The sequence below is a fragment of the Anastrepha ludens genome, chromosome 2 (assembly GCF_028408465.1).
Source record: "Anastrepha ludens isolate Willacy chromosome 2, idAnaLude1.1, whole genome shotgun sequence".
Classification (NCBI taxonomy): Eukaryota; Metazoa; Arthropoda; class Insecta; order Diptera; family Tephritidae; genus Anastrepha; species Anastrepha ludens.
Genome location: NC_071498.1, coordinates 92,007,636 through 92,028,597, shown reverse-complemented (window position 1 = coordinate 92,028,597; position 20,962 = coordinate 92,007,636). Strand labels below are relative to the sequence as shown.

The window sequence follows — 20,962 nt, the reverse complement described above, 5'->3', positions numbered from 1 at the left end:
TGTTATAAAGCAAAGATAAGAAGTTTATATTACATTTTAACTAAAATTATTTGGTTTTTTAAATATTTATTATCAGAGAATGACCGAACTTTGGCTTCGACCATATTCGGCCAAACAATTTCAGTTCAATTTCGGTACGACTTCGACCAAAAAAAGACGAGCTTTGGCCAAAAATATTTTTTTTTTCTTCAAAAAATTTATAAACTTTTGGTTTTTGCAACTTTTTTTTTTTAATAATGGTATCAAACACACATTTTTTTTTTAATTGCTTCAAAATAGCATTAGCTCTTCTATCGAGTGGGGCTAGTGAGCAATAGTTCAGTGATGCAGGTCAACTCTATACCGATACACGATGCCACTTGCATGGTGAAAATGATGAGAAGTTAATACTCGTATTTTTACATTACGATATAAAATTATTGAACTATGAATATTAAATAACCAATTCATATTCACATGCAAAAATGAATTGTTTTTTGTTACTTTTGCAAACTTAAGCAAAAATTTAGACTTGTGAAGCTTTTTGAAAAATTGAGACTTATGGCATTTTTGCTTTTTTGTTAATAAAAAAACTAGAGTTAAAAACAATTGTTGCTTGTTGTTTTGGCTGATTTGGCCGAAGTTCGGTTCGGTTCGGTTAGGCCTTAAATGTCGAGAAGTAAGAAGTAGCTTTATTTGTAACTGTATTCGAAGCTTAATCTAAAAATCTTGTAATCTGCTGAGAGAGTTGGTTTAATGGATTATATTAACAAAATAAGGTTTGTTACTTTTAGCTTTATTTTAAATAAGTAAAATAGTCAACTGATCCATTCAGAAAGTTGAGCACAAAATTTCGAGCGAAAAATTAACTTTTACTATGTTACTGAGAGTTTTAAGAATTCATATGATTTAAAATTCATATGAAGCTTGTCTAAAGTTAGACGAGTGTTCTTTTAAATATAAGAGACGAGGTTGGTACACTCTAGTATATTTCATTTATCTACTCATTTCCAACAACATCATTGGACAACTATCACTGAAATATTATTTTTTGCACATATCCCAGAAATTGTCAGAATTTCACGCGCTTCCAATAACTGTGGCATGTCTATCTTAAGCATTTATTTTATCTAAACATGTATTCAGTTGAATTTCCAATAATAAATAATAAATATTTTCTTACCATCGTTTTGAATTCATTTCTATTCAACAATGAAACGCAGCGCCGCTCATCTCGCCTGCCACATTCTGCAAGGTATTCCCTTTCCATTTGATGTTCGATCGGCAGATGAAAATTGTGCAAGCTGGCAAATCCGTTTCACGCGTCATTCCAAGGTAAATACGGATATTGGCAGAAAGCAAATATGCACACAAAAAAATCATAAATTGCACCAATCCAACAACACTCGAGAACTAACACTACAAAGCAACACCTACGCACATTTACATCCTATACCTACACACATTACCAGAGGAATAAATTTTATGTATTTATTTCAAAATATTTCAATTCATATAACTTGCGTTATTTGCTGTTTTATTCTCCTTTTATATTCCTTCTTTGCTATTCACTTTTTTACAAAATTTCTTTCATTATTTTTATTGGTGATGAAGAATTGAAATTACATTTTTATTCTACTTTATTTTCCTTTACCTTTGGCGGTGCATTCATTTTTGTGTCTTTTCATAGAGTTGCGGTGGAAAACTGTTCGATATTGGAAGTGCTTGAGGCCATACGTCCGCATCTACAGTTGAGCTTCGAAAATATTTTATCGCACATCAATACGATTTATGTTCTACAGACGCGTCAAGGTGCAATGGGCAAGCACGAACGTTATCTACGGTTAAAGGTGAGTTTTGTGCGCGGCCGTGTTGGTGCTGGCTATTATAAAGTGATACAGACGTATTTAAACTTTATTGTCTACTCATTAGTGTCTACTTAAGGTGTACATGCTTAGTATAACAATAGCCTATGTGCTCATAGGCTATTATTTTTTTATTGAATTTTTGGACTCTCCATCGTCGATTTTATATGTGGTCAAAATTTTATCAAATTCTGGTTCCACAAAGTGGGTCAAAACGTCAGTCAAAAAATAATAAATATTTACAGACCTAACGAGATTTGAGTGAGAGCTACTTTCGACAAAAAGTTTGAAATTCATTTTCTCAAAACATCAAAAAATGTATAGGCTATTTTAATACTAAGGGGACGATATAATCTGTATAATCTGTATGTCTGTAATGACCGCATATGTATTATAAAAATGAAATGTGTTTTGTTTCTTTTATTAACAGGATTAATTTATGTATGTTTTATTTTAGTAAGTATTGTATTACTTTTAAGATTATTTAAGATCGCCTATCTTCGGGTGAAACTTCTCCCACTTTCACAAGCCCCTTATAATGGCCCCAACCTAAAAGCGAGTCCTCGAAGTGTCATTTTTCTGTTTATCAAATCTTATTCAAATAAATTTGGATCATATCTTCTTGTGAATATAAACAGGTGCGCCTCGGCCAATCGATGGCGCCGAATTTAATAAAAGTGACCTAAGTTTTGAATTAACACTGCAGAAGATTTCCATTTATTTGATTCATTTATTGTGTTGTTATTTCAAAATAATAAAAAAATATAACATGAATGATTTTTCAATGTTCGTACAGTGGATGTGGACGAACTTTCGGAGAGTATACGAACTTTCGAAATAACGAACTATCGATTTCAATATTATCTCAGTGGTATTTCTATATTACAAAAGCTTGTGAATATTAGTATTCAATGCGATGTTCAACTTCGCGTTCCTTGAAAAAGAAAAACAAAGGTTTCGTTAAGCCAAGGATAGTTTAAATACTGAAAATATGTATTGCATATATATCGAAGGCTTGTTTGAAATCAATGAACAGGCAGTGAACATCTAGCCCGTATTCATAACATTCAAACATTTGGCTAAGAACAAAACATTGGTCGATTGTAGACTTGCCTCTACGAAATCCACATTGATAATCTTCAATTATTCTTTCAACATATTCGTTGATTCGTTCAAAGATCCATTGTACTTGGCATTACCTAAAGTTCTCTTTGTTCACTCGTAGTGTCTAAATGATTATCACACACAGCAAGTTGTTAATGTATTGGAGTCTGAGTTAACTCGTGAATTTGGTGATAATTAGTGACAGTTTAATTAAATCATACGTTGACTTTTGATTTTTGCAAAAGTTTGTAAATCACATTGATAATGTCTTGAAAGGTTATGGAATGAGACAACCGGTAGATCGATTGTTTGTGCAACAACGGCCAAAAAAAAGTTGATCACGCATTTTCGGGTAGCACTGTGTAACTAAGTTACATTGTACTCCGCAATGCCTTTGTCGGTTCGAATCCTCATTTTTCGGTCCGTGAAATAGCTCCCAATTATTCTGATCATATAGTATACGCTGCCAGCTACCTGTGTCAAAGCGTTTTTAACGTCCAGAGTTACCACGGCGTAGTATTCTCGTTTCCCACCACACCATCTCTTGTCCTCAATGGCTGCTGGTGCTTATTCTACCACGTATTTGATAGCATCAACTGTTGAGCGGGTTTTCCTCAATCCGAATGTGGAGAAAAATTCTTTATTTTCTGCCTATCTCAGATAATTCCCTGAAGAATTTTCCCCATGGCTTCACCAGACTTTTTGTTTCGCTTGGGTAAAAGCATAAGGGTTTGCACCTTCTACCTCTTCCGGAAAGTGCGTTCGTTAATACAGGCCTGTAAAAATAAGTCTTGATGCTTAACAGGCTCTATTGGACATGTCATTCGGTCCTCGAGCTTTCACTACCCATATCAACAAGAAAAATATTATCAATGAGTGGGTAGCAGTTACTATGTGTGTCCATCACATGAACTTAGTGGCGCACCTAGTAACTATGCTAATGCCATGAAAGGATTTCGAACTATTTTTAATGCACCTTATGGTTAAAGACCCCAATAGGTTAATAAAAAACAGGCACTCATTTTGTTTTCAAAAAAGAATAAAAAGCAAAAATTTAGCTACATAAAAAATTAAGACTTTACAATAGCTTCAGTTTTGTTGCTTCCATTTTCGTGCAAAATGATATCCCACAAGTTCTTTCCTGAAATTGAAATTGCTAATACTTATACGAGGTGTGTTAAAAGAATAAGAATTTATCTCCCTCAAAGTAGTTCCCCTCATATATAATACACGTGCCCCAGAGTTTTTTCAAATCCGCGAAGCAGTTCTGAAAAGCTCTTTTTGGAATGTCTTTGAGCTCTCTCAGCGTTTTTATCTTCGCAAAACTCCGTCCTTTCGAGGGTCTCTGCAATCGTGGAAACAAGAAAAAGTCGCAGTGGGCCAAATCTGGCGAATATGGTGGCTCAGGCATAACAACGATGTTGTTGTTTGGCCAATAATCTCTCACAAGCAAGATGAGTGAGCAGGTGCATTATCGTAATGCAAAAGCTATGCATTTTTTCCACAATTCCCGGTTTTTTTTCGTATTGCTTCACGCAATCGGCGCATAAATTCAAGGTAATACTCCATATTTATCGTACGACCTTTTGGTAAGAACTCATGATATACTACGCCATGCTAATCGAAGACAACAGTGAGCAAAACCTTGACATTTAATCAAACTTGGCGTGCGTTTTTTGGTCTACTGGACTCTTCAATTGAGACGATTGGGCTTTGGTTTCGATGTTATAACCGTCTACCCAAGGTTCGTCACCAGTTATGACTCTTTTAAGCAAATCTGGATCATCGTTGAGGTCATTCAACAATTCCTGAGTGATGCTCATCCGACAAAATTCAGCAATTTTGGCACGAACTTCGCTGCCACATGCGTCATGCTAAAGATTTAAGAAAATATTGTATGAGCCAACCGATATGCCGACATCCCCAGCAACTTCTCTTATTGTGATTCGACGATTTTCCGTAACAAATTTCTTCAGTTTCTCAACATTTTCATCGGTTGTTGGTGTGCTGGGACGTCCAGAGAGAAAGTCGTCATTCACATCTTCTCAACCTTCTGTGAAAAGTTTGTTCTACTTGTAAACATTTTTTTGACTCAGGCTACTCTCATCTACTCTACTGGTAACATTTCAAGTGTTTTTAAGCACTTAATCCCATTTTGTACACAAAATTTGATGCAACTTCTTTGATCCATTTTATTCGATAGCAGAAAATCGCCAAACACGCAAAACACTTGTCTTATTTATGGCTCTCACAAACAAGCTAAAGATGCTATGTTGCTAAAACCATGAGAATATCTTTGAGACGAGTTTAACAACATAAAAAAATCGAAATTCGAATGTATGTAACCTGCGAAATTTGAAAATTCCTCTTATTTTTTGAACACACCTCGTAGACTACTTATGTATATCAACCATTTCCATAAATGCCACTCATTCTACACAAGTGAATACAAATCGATGCTGTGGAAATTGAATATTGTGCTGGTTAGCTATCTGCCTTTCAGCTTAAAGATGTGCGCAATGAATTTGAAACTCCAAAATACTGATTTGCCCTTTGGTTAGCTGGTTGGCTGGTCATTACTGTGTTTGGTATGGTACTCGTATTACACAGCTCGATGTATAATATAGCTGAAAAATAGCAAATATATGTACATATATAAAATAAATACGATAGCAAAACAAAAATGTACTTGATAGAGATATATTACGCTTAATGCATTGCCTGGATGACTCTATGTATATGTACAGTTAGTCAAAAGAGTTTTGACACAAGCATATTTTTACAATAGTTACAAAGTTATTCAAGCTATATATTTTTCGTTAAATTTTTAGGGAAATATAGCTTTTAATATAGAGTCAAACCACGTCAAGTGGGCCCCGAATTTTCCATCAAATTCCCGATTTTAAAATCAAATGCATTTTTGGATAGAGAATTTGTCACATAAAAATTGCTGTGAATAGTTTTTTTTTTTTTGCCTTTTGTTTATGCTATTAACAATTGAATTTTTTTGCATGATATTCTTGTAAAATCAATATCTCAGAAACTACAATTGATAATTTGATGAAATTTATTTCGGTTACCGAAAAATGTTTACTCTATCGATTTAACTTCCATAGACTGTGTATTTGTTGCAACAATAATTTTTAAAAATAATTTTTTATAAACAATCGCAATTATTTTTACGTTCTTCACGCTCTAAATGGACAATATTACAGTCAGATTAAGCGCACAAATAACTATTCGATGCACAATATGTGTATATAAATATCACGATTATATTCACTGTGGACTTGGACATATATACGCTGCACCTTTATAACACTTCCATCTCTATATATCTTCATACGACATGATTTGCAAACGTATTTACCGATATATTGTTTGAATTTTACATCCCAGTGAGCGGTTATTTGGAATAAATTATGACGTACGCAATTAAGACCTTTTTTCCCCAACGTATTGCAACACCCATTAGGTCGAACCATTTTCATAACAATGCATAATAATTTTTTTCTAACCTCAAAGCATAGACAACATACTAGCATAGACAACGTACGACTCTGCAAAGCCATGTTCATGCAAGTTCGTTTTCGTGCGGAGTGCCTCGACTGACAAAAAATTCGATACCTTCAGAACGGATTGGATGAACAAAGTTTTTTTACAGATTATTAAAGGTGGGCATTGTGCGCTTAATCTGACTGTAATATTGTCCATTTAGAGCGTGAAGAACGTAAAAATAATTGCGATTGTTTATAAAAAATTATTTTTAAAAATTATTGTTGCAACAAATACACAGTCTATGGAAGTTAAATCGATAGAGTAAACATTTTTCGGTAACCGAAATAAATTTCATCAAATTATCAATTGTAGTTTCTGAGATATTGATTTTACAAGAATATCATGCAAAAAAATTCAATTGTTAATAACATAAACAAAAGGCAAAAAAAAAAAAAAAACTATTCACAGCAATTTTTATGTGACAAATTCTCTATCCAAAAATGCATTTGATTTTGAAATCGGGAATTTGATGGAAAATTCAGGGCCCACTTGACGTGGTTTGACTCTATAATAAAAGCAGTAGAAATAGTTGCATTCAGTCATTTTTCAAAAACTAAAAAAATTCCTGTAATTTAATCAGAATGATTTAATTCGAGTTTGAGGAAGTGCTTGAAGTTGCTTAAAATTCTCATTGAGCTTAAATAATTGTTTCTGCCAACGGTCTCTCCATTTTTCGGCCCTCAAGCATTTAAGAGGTGTGCAGAAGAATACGTCCTGTAAGACCGTAAGCAAAAAAAAAAAAAAAGCAATTCCTTAAAAAATAATATTAAAAACCAACGTCAATTTGTACTCATGAATTAAATGAGCTATTAAACTGCGAATCCGGTAGGTAGGTAGGTAGGTAGGTAGGGTGGTTGTCGTAAGGCACACTTAGACCTTCGGCAGGTCCATTGTGATACCACTGGAGCTTATCCTTACTCTACGTGTTCCTCTTCAAACCATCTGGTTGCTTTAATAAACGAGCAGCGCTTCGTTAGTTTTAGATGGGCTATGTCCGCTACATCGGTTAGAAATGCTGTATCGAGAGTGCGCAGCCTTCTCATAGCTAGGATTTCACACTCACATAAAAGGTGTCTGACTGTTTCCTCTTCTTCTGTATTAAGACAGCTTCTACAGAAATCGAAGTAAGGGAGTCCTAACCTTCTAGCGTGGCTGCCTATTAAACAATGACCAGTTAAAACACCTATCAGTTTTCTTATAGATTCTCCGTTGAATCTTAGCAAGATCTTCGATCGACCGCTGTTCCAGTTCGGTCATATCTGTCTGCTTTGTTCGCATGTTGTGAGGTTTTGCCAGATTGTATTTACCTTTTTGATGGTTTCCCTATCTATAAGTAATTTACAAGTGGCTATGGGCATGGGTATCAGCGCCTTATCCGGTTCGAGATCGAGCTTTGTACCAGTTCTTGCAAGTTCATCCGCCTTACAGTTTCCTGCGATGTTCCTGTGGCCTGGTACCCAGATAAGGTGCACCTTGTAGCACTTAGATACGTCATCTAGTAGTTTAAAACATTCTAGAACTGTTTTTGACCAGTGCGTTTTTGATTCCAGCGCTTTTATTGCTGCTTGACTGTCCGAGTAAATGAAGACTTCATTTGCGGATAATACTCTCGTTTTTATTTCTTTAAGTCCCTCTTTTATGGCAGTGACTTCCGCCTGAAATACACTGCAATGATGAGGTAAGCGAAATGATTGGCATACTCCGAGTTTGCCGGAGTAGACCCCTCCACCTACTTGGTTGTCCAGTTTTGAGCCATCTGTGTAGATGTTTAAGCCATTTATCTTAACAATGTGCCCGTTATCCCATTCCTCTTTGGAAGGAAATACTGTGACAAAGGATTTATCGAAATTGATGTCCTTGGTCCTACAGAAATCCGTTGTGCTGGGAATGCAGGGGAATTGTTCTAAAATTGAGGAGTGTCCTCTTTGGTTCGTTCTGAGTAGGCCGATTTCTCTTAGTCTAAGAGTTGCTTTGGCAGCTGTTTGCTTACCGTACTGCTCTATTGGTAAAATATTAAGCATAATATTTAGTGCATCTGTGGGTGTGGTTCTGAGGGCCCCGCAGATGCAAAGACTGGCCATTCTTTGTACGTGTGACATGGTTCTTTTGATGTACAATTTATCCAAAGCTGACCACCATACTAATATGCCGTATGTTAGTATTGGTCTGACAATTACCGAATCCGGTAAAAGCATTAACAAAACTGCGTGAAAAATTCGATATTTGTCGAAAAGTTTTTATAAATATATAAGAATAAAAATATGGAGAATAAGAAATATACTATTTTTTCGGTAGATGGCTGTAATGATCTTTACGAGATAGTATCGATCAAACAAATTAAAGTTTATGCTCGTCGTCAAGGTGACATTTCACACTAAAAAAATATTTCGCTGTGTTTTGTTTGTTCCATTCAGTTGTAAGTTACAGGGTGTTATACGATGGAAGTCAACAAAGAGAAAATTCGGTACATTTTGCAGTTTTTCTTTTATAAGGAAATGCAAGCCAGGCCGTTGAAATTGTGAATGGTGCTTATGGTGCCGATACCATAACAGTTAATTACAGTAATTCGATTACGTTCACGCATTTTTGATGCTAAAGAAAATATCGGTAATGTCGGAAATATCGATAAAATCCTAGAAATAATCGAAGTTGACCGACATGTTAGTAGTCGTAGCATCGCCCAGCAGCTAAGAATCGACCATAAAAGAGTTTTGCGCAAAAATTTTACTTTAATGGACTTATTTTCCCCCAGCTGTGTATACTACATAGTATAAAGACTGAACATTTCAAACATGTTGCTTTTATTGGTGTATGAACTATATTTTGATACAATTTTAACGAAAACAAATTGTTATAAAAAACATTGCGAATATTAAAAAAAAACTCCTTGTGCCAAACCTTTTTTGACTCACTGTACGTATGTGCATAGATGCGTATACAAGTATAAGTATAAATATGTGTGTTGCTATGGAATTTACGCACTCTAACGTATGATGCTATTGATTTCGTTGGCCACAAATACATGAATACCCGTATCTAGAGTTCACTTATTTTAAAAGCAATTTGGCTAGGTCCAAAACATACAACTAAACATTGTATGCGCCAGCCGGCAAATTGAAAGCTGATTTATATAAAAGCATATGATATTTTTTTTTATATTTTACCAGAAGCAAATGTAATATAAACAATACCTCTAATAAATGGTTAACAGTGCTAACCAAATAACGAATCACATTCGCTTTATTGGAATATCGTTAATAATTTTCGTATATGTATGTATGTATCACTACATGTAAATGTTTAAGTTTGTTTCTCTATCACTTTGCTTTGAATTTGTTTATATTTTCATTTTAATTCAACCATTGTAACTGAAACTTTAATAAATATTTTCAGGGACAAATGATGTACATACCGGAGTCCGATCGCATGTTGTTTCAATGCTATCCCAGCGTAATGAATTTGGATGATTTAACAAAGTAAGTATAACCATTTTCAATTATAATCAAAGGCACACAAAGAGGTCTCGGCCTAGCAAAATCGAGATAATGAAAACTATAGATTTTAGTAAACTCAATACTTTAGTAGTAGGAGCGATATTAAGTTAATTAGATTTAAATGCGGCAACTTGAAAAAAATAATAAAAACCTGAATTGAAGTGCATCTATGAGTCAATTAAGCTGTTACTAGTATCATATAAATTTATAAACATTAAATACTGAATGGTCCGCCTACTCCAAAGGGGTTTCAGATCACTGTGCAAGCAACCTGCACTATAAGACGGATTGTGCCTCTCAAATGAAGCGGTTGAAGAGCGAAATGAGTGAAGCTACGTAGGACTCTCTCAACCCTATCAGCGTAGGTGTTATGACCCGGTTTCACATTATTGACTCATACTCTAATTTTAAATGAACTGAAGAGTTCTAATGCGACTTTGTGGTGTAGGGATGTTTGAGGTCTTCCATATAGCGCTTTAGAATCACGCAATTCACATGGTTAAAGAAAATAAACCTGAATCAAATAGGACTACACAATCCAATAATTCCAGAACTGTAGAAAGTTCGAAGTTGAAAACTTTAATGGTGCACTATTCTGAGACTTTGGTATGAAGATTAAGTAAGGTTGAAAGGGTTGTTCCATGGGACACACTCAAGCTCTTAGCGAATTTTTATACTGGGTGGAGAAATTGTCTTTATCACTCATAAAACCTGTGTGTAAGTAGGTAGATTAGATGGCAAGAGAACCTCAAATGCACTACAAGTATCACTTACATGCCGTTTTGATACCATAATGTGGACCACTACCTGCGAAAAAATTTAGGAAAGAAAAACATCCAGTGCTATTGATGTAGTAGAGGAGAGAAAAGGGATCTAGGCTGGAGAGTTTCTTCACGCCCCAAAGGGCACGGAATCTCAAGCGCCTACCCGCCAGAGCCGGATATTTGCAGAAGTATTCAACAGTCTCTTTCTCTGCAGGATCCCACAGCTTCTGCAATAGGGGTTGTACGGAATTTCAAGCTTCTCCGCATGAGTGTCGATCACCCAGTGACCAGTGAACACCGCAATGAGTTTGGAAATTGAATGGTGGGGGATTTCCATCACCTTAAGCGTTCTGTTTATATCGTATTGAGGCCATAGTGCTTTTGAAATGGCACACGATGAGATAGACTTCCATCTGTCTTGCGCTTTTTTTTTAACAACGGTCAAGGGAACACCGATGTCTGAGAAGGGGACAACTGAAACCGGTTCTGTCGGCTGCTTCCTGGCAAGCTCATCGGCAATTTAATTTCCCTCTATATTCCTGTACCCAGGAACTCAGAAAAGCGAAATGTGTGTATTTTTAACAAATTTTAGAATATCGCTGATTTCCACAGTACTGAGACCTTCCAACTCATTAAATAATTTTCGAACTAAAATAGTAAATGTACTTCTAGATAGAACAGGATAATGACACACGAGGTGCAAGATCGTCTCTTCCTCTTCTTCATCTAGACAGCTTCCTCTGCACATGCCTGCCTATTAGACATTGCCTCGTTGCAATGGAAATCAGTGTGCTAAGACTGTGCTTATTTTGGCTTAACAGAGATTCTGTGTGTTTAGCATTGAGTGTCGGTCACAATTTCCGGGCGATTCTACAGGTGGGTTCATTACGCTATCATTCATTTGCTGCTCTTACAAGTTTCTCAAACATAAATAGCTTATGAGTCTGTAAAGGTACGCCTATGACATTGCCTGTGTACTCATCGGTGAACTTGGTGTCGAGTCTTGCTAGTTCATCATCAATGCCACAATGGCCAAGAACCCATGATACCTTTAGGTGAAATGACTCAGCCACCTCATATGAATACAGTTCTTAATACTGAGCGCGTGTTTATTTTTTATACTCCACTCAGTTAGATTATTTGAAGCACTTTGTAGTGAAAAGTTATCTGACTAGCGCGTAATCTAAATCTAAAGAGTAGACATTTGGACTGAAAAACTGGTACCAATATTACTAATAAAAAGAGCAAAGAAGATTGAACCTAGAATGCTACCTGGGGTGGCCACAAATCAGTAAGATTTAGTGCTCTCAATCTCTGCAAAAGAAGGTATATTGGAACGATATGAACGTAGCCATGCTAGAAGTAATGTGTAGATATGGAAAAGATTAAACTGGGGAATGTACACAAACAAAACCATGTTGGTGTGAATAAATTATTTCTTTTCTTTCAGAGGATAATTTCTCTTCTACCACCTTTTCAAAAAAATTTAAAAAAATAGTTTGCATATTGGCATGTAATTTCAGAAGTCGTTCAATTTGAATAGCGGCGTCATAAACGTAACCTTTCAGCGATTAACTGCATGCCTAAAGAAAACAATATGAGAGCCCATCAAGTCACTGACTCTGATATGCCAGTGGGTCGATTGTGGTTGAAACTCATATATATTGGCATATTTGAGTACTCCTTTTTTGGACCAAATGTATTTACAAAAGGCTGTGGCGTTAGCCTTTAACTCATCTTCAAAGCCAGAGATATTAATGTTATACAAAGATTTATCAAGTTCATTAAATTAGGGGTAAAAGATAAAATCACTAAAAACAGGCAAAAAAACATATGTATACGCATTCGTATATTTATGATACTTATAAAATATAAGTTTGCAAATACGTAAATGCATATGTATGTATACTTGTATATCTTTTTTTTTGTGCAAAGGAGTTTAATTTTCAATACAACGATGCCAATTTAACTCTCTCGTACAGGACCAAAATTCTACAAATACCCATTTAAACATACTTATGTACAAGTGCAGAGATATTCCCTTACCAAATACACAAACCGCAAAGTGCCATAAAGCGCCCAAAGGCATGACTCGTTTACATATACCACACACACACACTTGTGAAGACGCATGCACATACATACATGTAAATAAAGCTGTGTATCTCAATCTGTACATAAAAACGAGCATATAACGACTCCTTCGAATGGCTTTAATGGCTCACTTTGCCATATACACATACATGTAAGTATGTAAATATTATATAGCATTTTGTATTTTACAAAATCAAATTTGGCTTGTGGCTGTTGAAACAAGACGCAACTTAAGAGAAGAAACACAGTGGCAGCATCGGTAGTAAAAACCGAAATGACAATAGACACATAATAAACTGCAGAAAAAAACATGAACACATATCCAACAAGAACAACAACAACAATTTTATGGCACATTATTATCTGCCAGCCAATTCCCCTTCACAGCCAAGTTGGTTCCCTTGCCGTGTTATTATTCTTATGAGCTGGAAATTTATGTAATTTTTTCTTTAGGAGCAAGAAGCAAGTCACTTCCTAGTTTTGGAGTTTCTGATATTTTGTTTTGCCTCTCCCTCTCCTTTGCTTATACTTTTTGCCGCTCCTTATTGCTAATTTTTTTATATGCATATAAATTTCAATTAGCCCATTTATTAAACCATCTTCTCTCATGCAAAGTGACTAGTGTAAATAAGTATGTGTATATGTATATTTACCTCATGTTTATTATAGAAAAAGTTGACCGTGTCCAGTGTTTTTCTTATAAGTAACTGACACTACCCGGCTGTGCTTTACAAACTTATTTTATTTTAATAAACGCCGCAACAATTAGTTTCTGATGGCATATTCAAGCTAGATTTTTTTCTCCACTCGCTTAGTTTTCATTTTTTATTATTACATTTATTTTTATTTTATATTACCTATTATTACTAGTGCGTACACATGTATAAAAACATAGTGCATACAATACGAGGGGTGCCTTTTATATGTCGGGATTTGGCAACCCTGGTGTTGCAATCTGGCAACTGGCAGCTGTATTGCAAAGTTTGACATTTTTTCGCTTTTACATACTCAGAAGGTTTGAAATGCCAGCGCTATTTGTGTTGTTTACAGTAACTTAAAAGATTCATCTCGGTCCAAAAACGGAATTAAATCGTGAACCTTTTCGTGCGATTATTTTTTACAACTTTCGACGTGGATTAACTCAGCAACATTGCATGGATGAACTTAATTCATTTTTTGGCGATGAAGCTCCATCAAGGACCAGTGTTTATCGATGGTATGGTGAATTCAATCGTGGTCGTAGTTCACTCCAAGACGAATTTCGTGAAGGTCGTCCAAAATCAGATGTTGTTCCGCAAACCATTGATGCTGTGCGCGAACTGATATTACAAGATCGTCATGTGACCTATCGTGAGATTGAGACAATCTTAGGCATTAGTGGGACCAGCATACATAAACATTTGACTGTCAAAAAAATTTGTTCGCGTTGGATCCCACACAATTTGTCAATCGCTCAAAAAAAGCCTCGTGTCGATTGGTCGAAGGAAATGCTCAAAAAATACGATCGCGGGGCTTCGAAACACGTCTGTGACATCGTGACAGGTGATGAATCATGGATTTACGCGTATAAGCCCGAAAGTAAACAGCAGTCGACTGTATGGGTGTTTCAAGATGAGCCAAATCCAACAAAAGTTGTTCGCGCACGAAGCACTTCCAAGCAAATGGTCCCCTGTTTTTTCGGAAAAACTGGACATGTCGCAACCGTACCACTAGAACAACGCAGAACAGTAAATTCTGAGTGGTACACAACCATTTGTTTGCCAGTGGTCTTCCAAGAAATTAGGAAAACCAATCGCCAAAGACGGATCACTCTTCCCCAGGACAATGCGAGCTCTCACACATCGGCTCAAACAACTGCATTTTTGAGCACCCAAAACATCGAATTAATGGGTCGTCCGCCGTATAGTCCTGACTTGGCAACGAATGACTTCTTTTTTTTCCCGTACGTAAAAACAAACTGAGAGGTCAACGTTTTTCGACACCTGAAGAAGCGGTTGCGGCATTCAGAATGCATGTTTTGGAGGTACCTCATTCAGAGTTTCAAAAGTGCTTCGACAATTGATTCAAACGCATGCAAAAGTGTATAAATCTTCATGGAGAATATTTTGAAAAACAATAAAGTGATTTTCGATGATTAAAATTTGTTTTTGTTCTCTAATCCCGACATATACAATAAAAGGCATAACAAATTTTCGAACTTTTTGGCACAATTTTTGTGCCACCTCGAACTTACATTTTATTATACCAAAATTCTATGAGCTATAGAAATGTATACCCAGAAATTTTCTAAAACGTGATCAGAAGTTTTGAAAAAATTTTACAATTTTTTTTTTAATTCCATACAGGTTTTGAAACTTTAAGTTATGTGGCTTTTGTTAGCTTTCTAAATATTGGCCTATTTTTTAGCCAGTATATCAGATATTCGTTCGTCATACCACCTTGATATAAAATTTTCGGTGTACTTACCGGTATAGCCATCCGAGCGGTCTTCGATCTTTCCTTTCGGCTGTTAAAAGAAGTTCCCCATAATGGTTTTTTGACTCGATAAAACAGAAAAAATTTTAAGGAGCCATATCAGGTGAATTCAATAGCATTGAAAGGTATTCGTTTCGTTTTTAGTAAAAACTCACAGATAATGATGACACTGTGCGACGGTGCGTTGTCAGAGTGCAAAATCTACCAGTAATTTTCCCAAAAATCCTTTCTTTTGTGGCGAATTGCTTCACGTAAATGTTACATAACGCCCAAATAATAATATAGACCCTCTAGAATTTCTGGCAAAAGTTCATGGCGTAAATACCGTTGCAATGTCTGTGGCGAAGTCAACGCGGTTTTTTTTCGCATGAAATTCAGGTCCTTTGGGACTAATGACCAACTTTGCAACAAAACGGTGTAAACCCAAATCATTAACTATATTGCAATGACCTGAAAGGGTCCATAAGCAATGAAGTATTCATGTCACTCGTAAACGGCTGTTTTTTCGAAGTATCATTACTGAAACATTTCTAAAGTTTTGGCAACATTGAATCCATTTTTAAAGCAAAATTTAGTACAAATTCGTTGTTGAAAATTCAAATCCATTTTTAAAGCTGTTAAAAATCGGAAACACGTGCTGAGGTAGATTTACTCAAGATGGCCTAACCTTTACAATTGTCAAGCAGGGGGTATACAATTTTGGTATGGATGTTAAGCACAAATGTAGAAACCTAAAAACAACAGAACTCAAATCTGTTGATTTAGACCGTTGATGAAATAAACCATTTTATGAGCTGACGACCGTGACAGCTGTCTACTCGGTACTAGTTTTTAAGTAGGCATCAATCGGAGGGCCTCCCTGGACTAAATACCTGTCCAATGGCTGCGAAGCCTCGCAATCACTAATGGTCTTAGACCCTGAAATATTAAATCAGAATTGTTGTTTCTCTAGACGGCGATAATATAATAATATTTTCCCATTACTCCTAAGGCCGTTATAAAAATATTCCAATTTTCTCTATCTAAAGCTAGGGATTTTATCTCTCCTTAGAAGTTTCGAGCTCGGTCTGCCTTCTCCGGGTATGTGCTGGGCGTCCTGGTCTACGAAGACCCTGTGGATTACATTCGATGGCCATTTTTGTTACGTCGCCCGTAGGACTTGGCCAACCCATCGCCATTTCCTTCTCCTAACTTCAACGTTGATAGCATTTTTTTTGCTCCATCTCTTATAGCCTGTTATTCGTAATTTATTGATAAAAACTTCCATTTTTTTATATCGCTGGCAGCCATGTTCCACGACTCACAGCCACACATTGGAGTTGAAAATTTTTATTCTGATGCGTGTTGCCAAAAAGAAGGGCCTCCAAACTGACTGTAGTCGCCCAAAGTCCATATTCACCACCGGTTGTAATACTAATACTGGTGATTATACTCTTTACAATTTTTTATATTAGGAGGAAGTATTGAAAGCCAGGGTACAGACCTCAACCCGTGAAATCTCCTATCGTGCAACCAATCCTCGATATCGCCATTAAATATCCCGTCGTAAAGCTGTGCGCGCGACGAGCCCAACGTTCGCAGTTGTTGTTGTGAAAATGTCATATGAGTGTTTAAGTATTTCCATGTCACAAATATGGAGATTAGCCATCGCAAATAGTTATAGTCAACGGCTGTGTTGTCATGCCAAAAAAGAGACACCACAATTCCTTTTCAACTTTCTGTTTGCTCAGAACCAGTTTCAGACTCAGCTTTACAAGTATATAATATGTTGAGAATCCCAATAGATTGGATTCCAATCTAATCTGCATTTTTCAGCCGATTCGGAATTTTTATTCGATACGGTACCCTATTTGTGCCACTATGTTTCACCTGTGAAACAATCTGTTTGATAAATTCATTCATGGCCGCGTTACAAAGCTTCAAATCCCCAAGCGAATACTCGACGCGTTGCTCTTTTTGAAGTATAGTGAACATTCTGCGCATCCATCTTTCCGCTGATCTTAGCCATGCCAAGGTAATCATGGAGAATGTTAAAAATTATCGAAGAAGAACACGGCCACCGTAGCTGAATGGGTTGGTTCATGACTATCATTCCGAATTCAAAGAAAACGTAGGTTCGCATCTCCGTGCATGAAACACCAAAATTATAGAACAAATTATATATTGTAATAACCGTCGCCCTTCGGCAAGCAATAGCAAACCTCTGACTGTATTTCTGCCATCAAAATGCTTCTCATAAAAAATATCTGCCATTTGAAGTCGGCTCAAAACTGAGGGACCTTCGGTATTTGTAGAACAACATCAAGACGCACGCCACAAATAGTAGGAGGAGCACGGCCAAACTCCTAGAAATGGTGTAAGAGCAAATTATATTAGACTTTATATTTATTTTATCATTAGTTTACTCTCGTAAAAGCTCTCGCAGGCAAATAACAACTTTTTCATTTTGACCTGTTTTATTTTTCCTTGTCTATCAAGGAACGTTACACAATTTTCTCCATAGTTTATGTTTCATTTCTGCTTCGATTGATTATCAGGCACTACCTCAGAGGTTTATAAATCGATTTGACTAAAACTTGTTGCTGCATTAAGTCATTAATCATTAAGTTGACTAAAATCGACTCTCTCATCACCATTTCTAGTGATTCCTAACCTCTATACTAAAAAAATCCTCTTACTTTTTTTAAGAATTTTTTCCAAACGCTGCACAGTAGTTCTGTCATAGGACATTGGATGAAAATAGTCATGTTGAAATTATGCAACAATATTTAGCTACATGTTAGTTCATTAGTCATAGTAACTTAGAGTACAAAAGAAATTTCAACTGCACAAACAATTCACTTATAATTGTGCCTCCAAAGAAAGAGAATTTGAAAAGTGATAGTTAGCGTGATCTCCGCTCCGTACTTACGCAGTTCCGGGAAGTGTTATTTTTCTAAGCATTACTGTGTTTATGACCTGTTGTACAATGGAAATTCAATTTTTAATTATTATTTAATAGGTTTTCAGACCGTACGAAATACGTACTTTAAAATTTGCCGTTTATTTTATTTTTATAAGAAGTTTGTAAAGTTTTAACTAAGTTCGCACGAATTTGCACAAATGAAACATACATTAAAATATTCTTACGTATGTCCTATTTAAGGAAAAACAATTTCCAGCTGCGATAACCTGCGATTGCGCCTGATATAGGGTCTAATCTGTACCTATGTGTAGGATTTTGAAAAATGTGATTCTACCATGATTGCTAATAAAGATTTTTTTTTTTTTGTTTTAGGTGTAAATTTGAAGTGTTCATTTACGCGCATGCATATTCTGGACACGTGGTTATGTTACAATAGCATTAAAAATGATGTTGATAGATGTCGCCACGTACTGAAGAACAAAATTCATGCTTTACCAAACTCTGAGAATTTAACCTTAGAAGACGTTGAAAATCGTGTTTCTTGGATCTGTTCACGGATTTTTTCAATACTTTATTCATGTTTCTTATAGAATCGAATTTAAAAGGTGGCAAGCACGTTCATCTGATGAAAACGCACTTTTAGCTAAGAGAAAGGAATTTGTTCAGAGGGAGTTTAGAAAACAATTAGGCTTGATAGTTGACAAACCGCGAAGTGGAGGAAGTGGCACCTCTAATGATGGAAATACAGCACGAAAATGTTTCCTTCATTCAACCATATCATCCGAAATCACAGGAATTGACAAACACGTTATAGACAGATGTAGTTATCTCCTACAAAGTCTTTCATCTGGTTTTAAAATTAATTCGAATAAATTCAAAATATACGCACTAGACAATGCTAAAATTCTAGTTAGTAAATATTCATGGTATAATTTACCTGCATCAGTTCATAAAGTGCTCATCCATGGGTCGGAGGTGATCGATCATTGTTTATTATCAATTGGAGAATTAGCAGAGGAGGCAGCTGAATCATGTAATGAATTAGTGAAACAATTCAGACGTGACAATACCAGAAAGCACTCAAGAACTGTAACTAACACGGATCTTTTGCACAGGCTTCTTCTTAATTCCGATCCATTTATATCTAGTCTACGAAAATTACCATTTAAAAAGAAATCTATGATGTCAAGAGGAGTGTTAGATTTATTGAGTTAAAAGTTTTGTATTTCTAAGTACATTAACTTTTTTGGAAGTGAATATTTTATTGTTTTCATTAATAAGAATAAGTTAACTGTCATCAAAGTATACTTTATGCTCATCTTTTCGGAATTTAATGTTTTTTTCTATTATTGTTTATAATTTAAGATTTATGCAGAACTTTAAACGAAACAAAAAAATTTTATATAAAAAATGTGTGTACCTAATTTTCCTTTGACTTTTTATATTAATTATATATTACTTTATTATGTATTATTATTATTACATCTTATAGGTATATATTCTTATTATATAATATATATATTACTTTTAATATGCTTAATGTTTTTTTCAACAAATAAAAACATTTCTCATTTATGACCGCTCGTCCTACGCGGCGGGACCACTGTGCGCTTGTTTTTTTTTTTTTTGTAAGTCACAAAGTTCTTTGTATATATGTACGTATTTGCATGTGACATTTATTACACATCTCGCATAAAGCCAAACAAATTTTTACATTTTTTTAAAAACATCTAATTTTTTTAAGATGTTTTCAGTGAGCACCAGCCCAGCAAAAATTGTCAATAAACGGTCGTGATACAAATTAGATATGAACTCTTTACGCCTACATCCCCTACGTTGTCCTGCCATATGCAATAATAATTACCTTCATTAGACGATGTGTAGAAATAATTTGACAGGTGGTGTCATGCCATTATCGTTGGGGATGAGCAGCGGGAGATGTTATCCAATTACTTCTACATGTCTTAGATTGAATGGTATTCTTAAGGGAGCAGAGCAAAAGCAACAAATTTGTTTTGATTGCTGTTCTTCAACATTCAACATTCTCTGTTGCATTATATTTTGAACAGAAACATGTAGAAATGTGTGCCGAGTTATACAAACATTATATTTGATAAGTTTTTACATCGTGAATGTAAAGGGTGGTTAAATTTCAAGGGCCGATGCTGAATGTGAACCACACCTAAACGTCAACGACACTGTTGGACTTCTTTCTCTGGGGTTATTTGAAAGAAAAGGTGTACGTCGATAAGCCAGCAACAATTTAAGAGCTAAAGGATGCGATAATTCGGCATATTAAGGGGTTATATACCTTGTGTTTTTCAAAAAAATCAAAATAAATTTTATTTCTTTATCGTAAAGTACAATCCCTTGAGAACATTTTCCAAAAATTTCATAGAGATCTGAGCAATAGATCGAAAGTTACAGCGTTTTAAATTGTGCGTCGTCACGTCCTGAGCGTACGGCCTCATGCGGCGTTTGAAACTTTAAACGCGATTATCTCAAAAACGTGTTTTTCCAAAAATGCTTTTGCGGTGGACGCGATTGCAAAAAAGTATTCAACCGATTTTTATAATTTTTTTTTTAAATTGTTCGTAATTGATGTCGCCTCTTAGTGAACGATCAACTTTTTATGTATAAATTTTTATTTTGCAGATATGAATTTTTTAATGCCAATTTTAGGACTGTAGAAGTGGAGTTTTTTAAAAACATGTTCCTATTTTC

General features: G+C 35.5%; 1 protein-coding gene across 3 annotated transcripts in view; it reads left to right on the top strand.

The window, feature by feature from the left end:
- LOC128854757 (guanylate cyclase soluble subunit beta-1) overlaps positions 1–20,962 on the top strand; it is an 88,258-nt gene that overhangs the window by 14,424 nt on the left and 52,872 nt on the right. For all 3 annotated transcript variants that reach the window (XM_054089127.1, XM_054089126.1, XM_054089128.1), the window contains exons 6-8: positions 1,203–1,314; positions 1,670–1,829; positions 9,900–9,982. In XM_054089127.1, the coding sequence (XP_053945102.1) occupies positions 1,203–1,314; positions 1,670–1,829; positions 9,900–9,982 (355 nt within the window). The remainder of the gene's footprint in view (positions 1–1,202; positions 1,315–1,669; positions 1,830–9,899; positions 9,983–20,962) is intronic.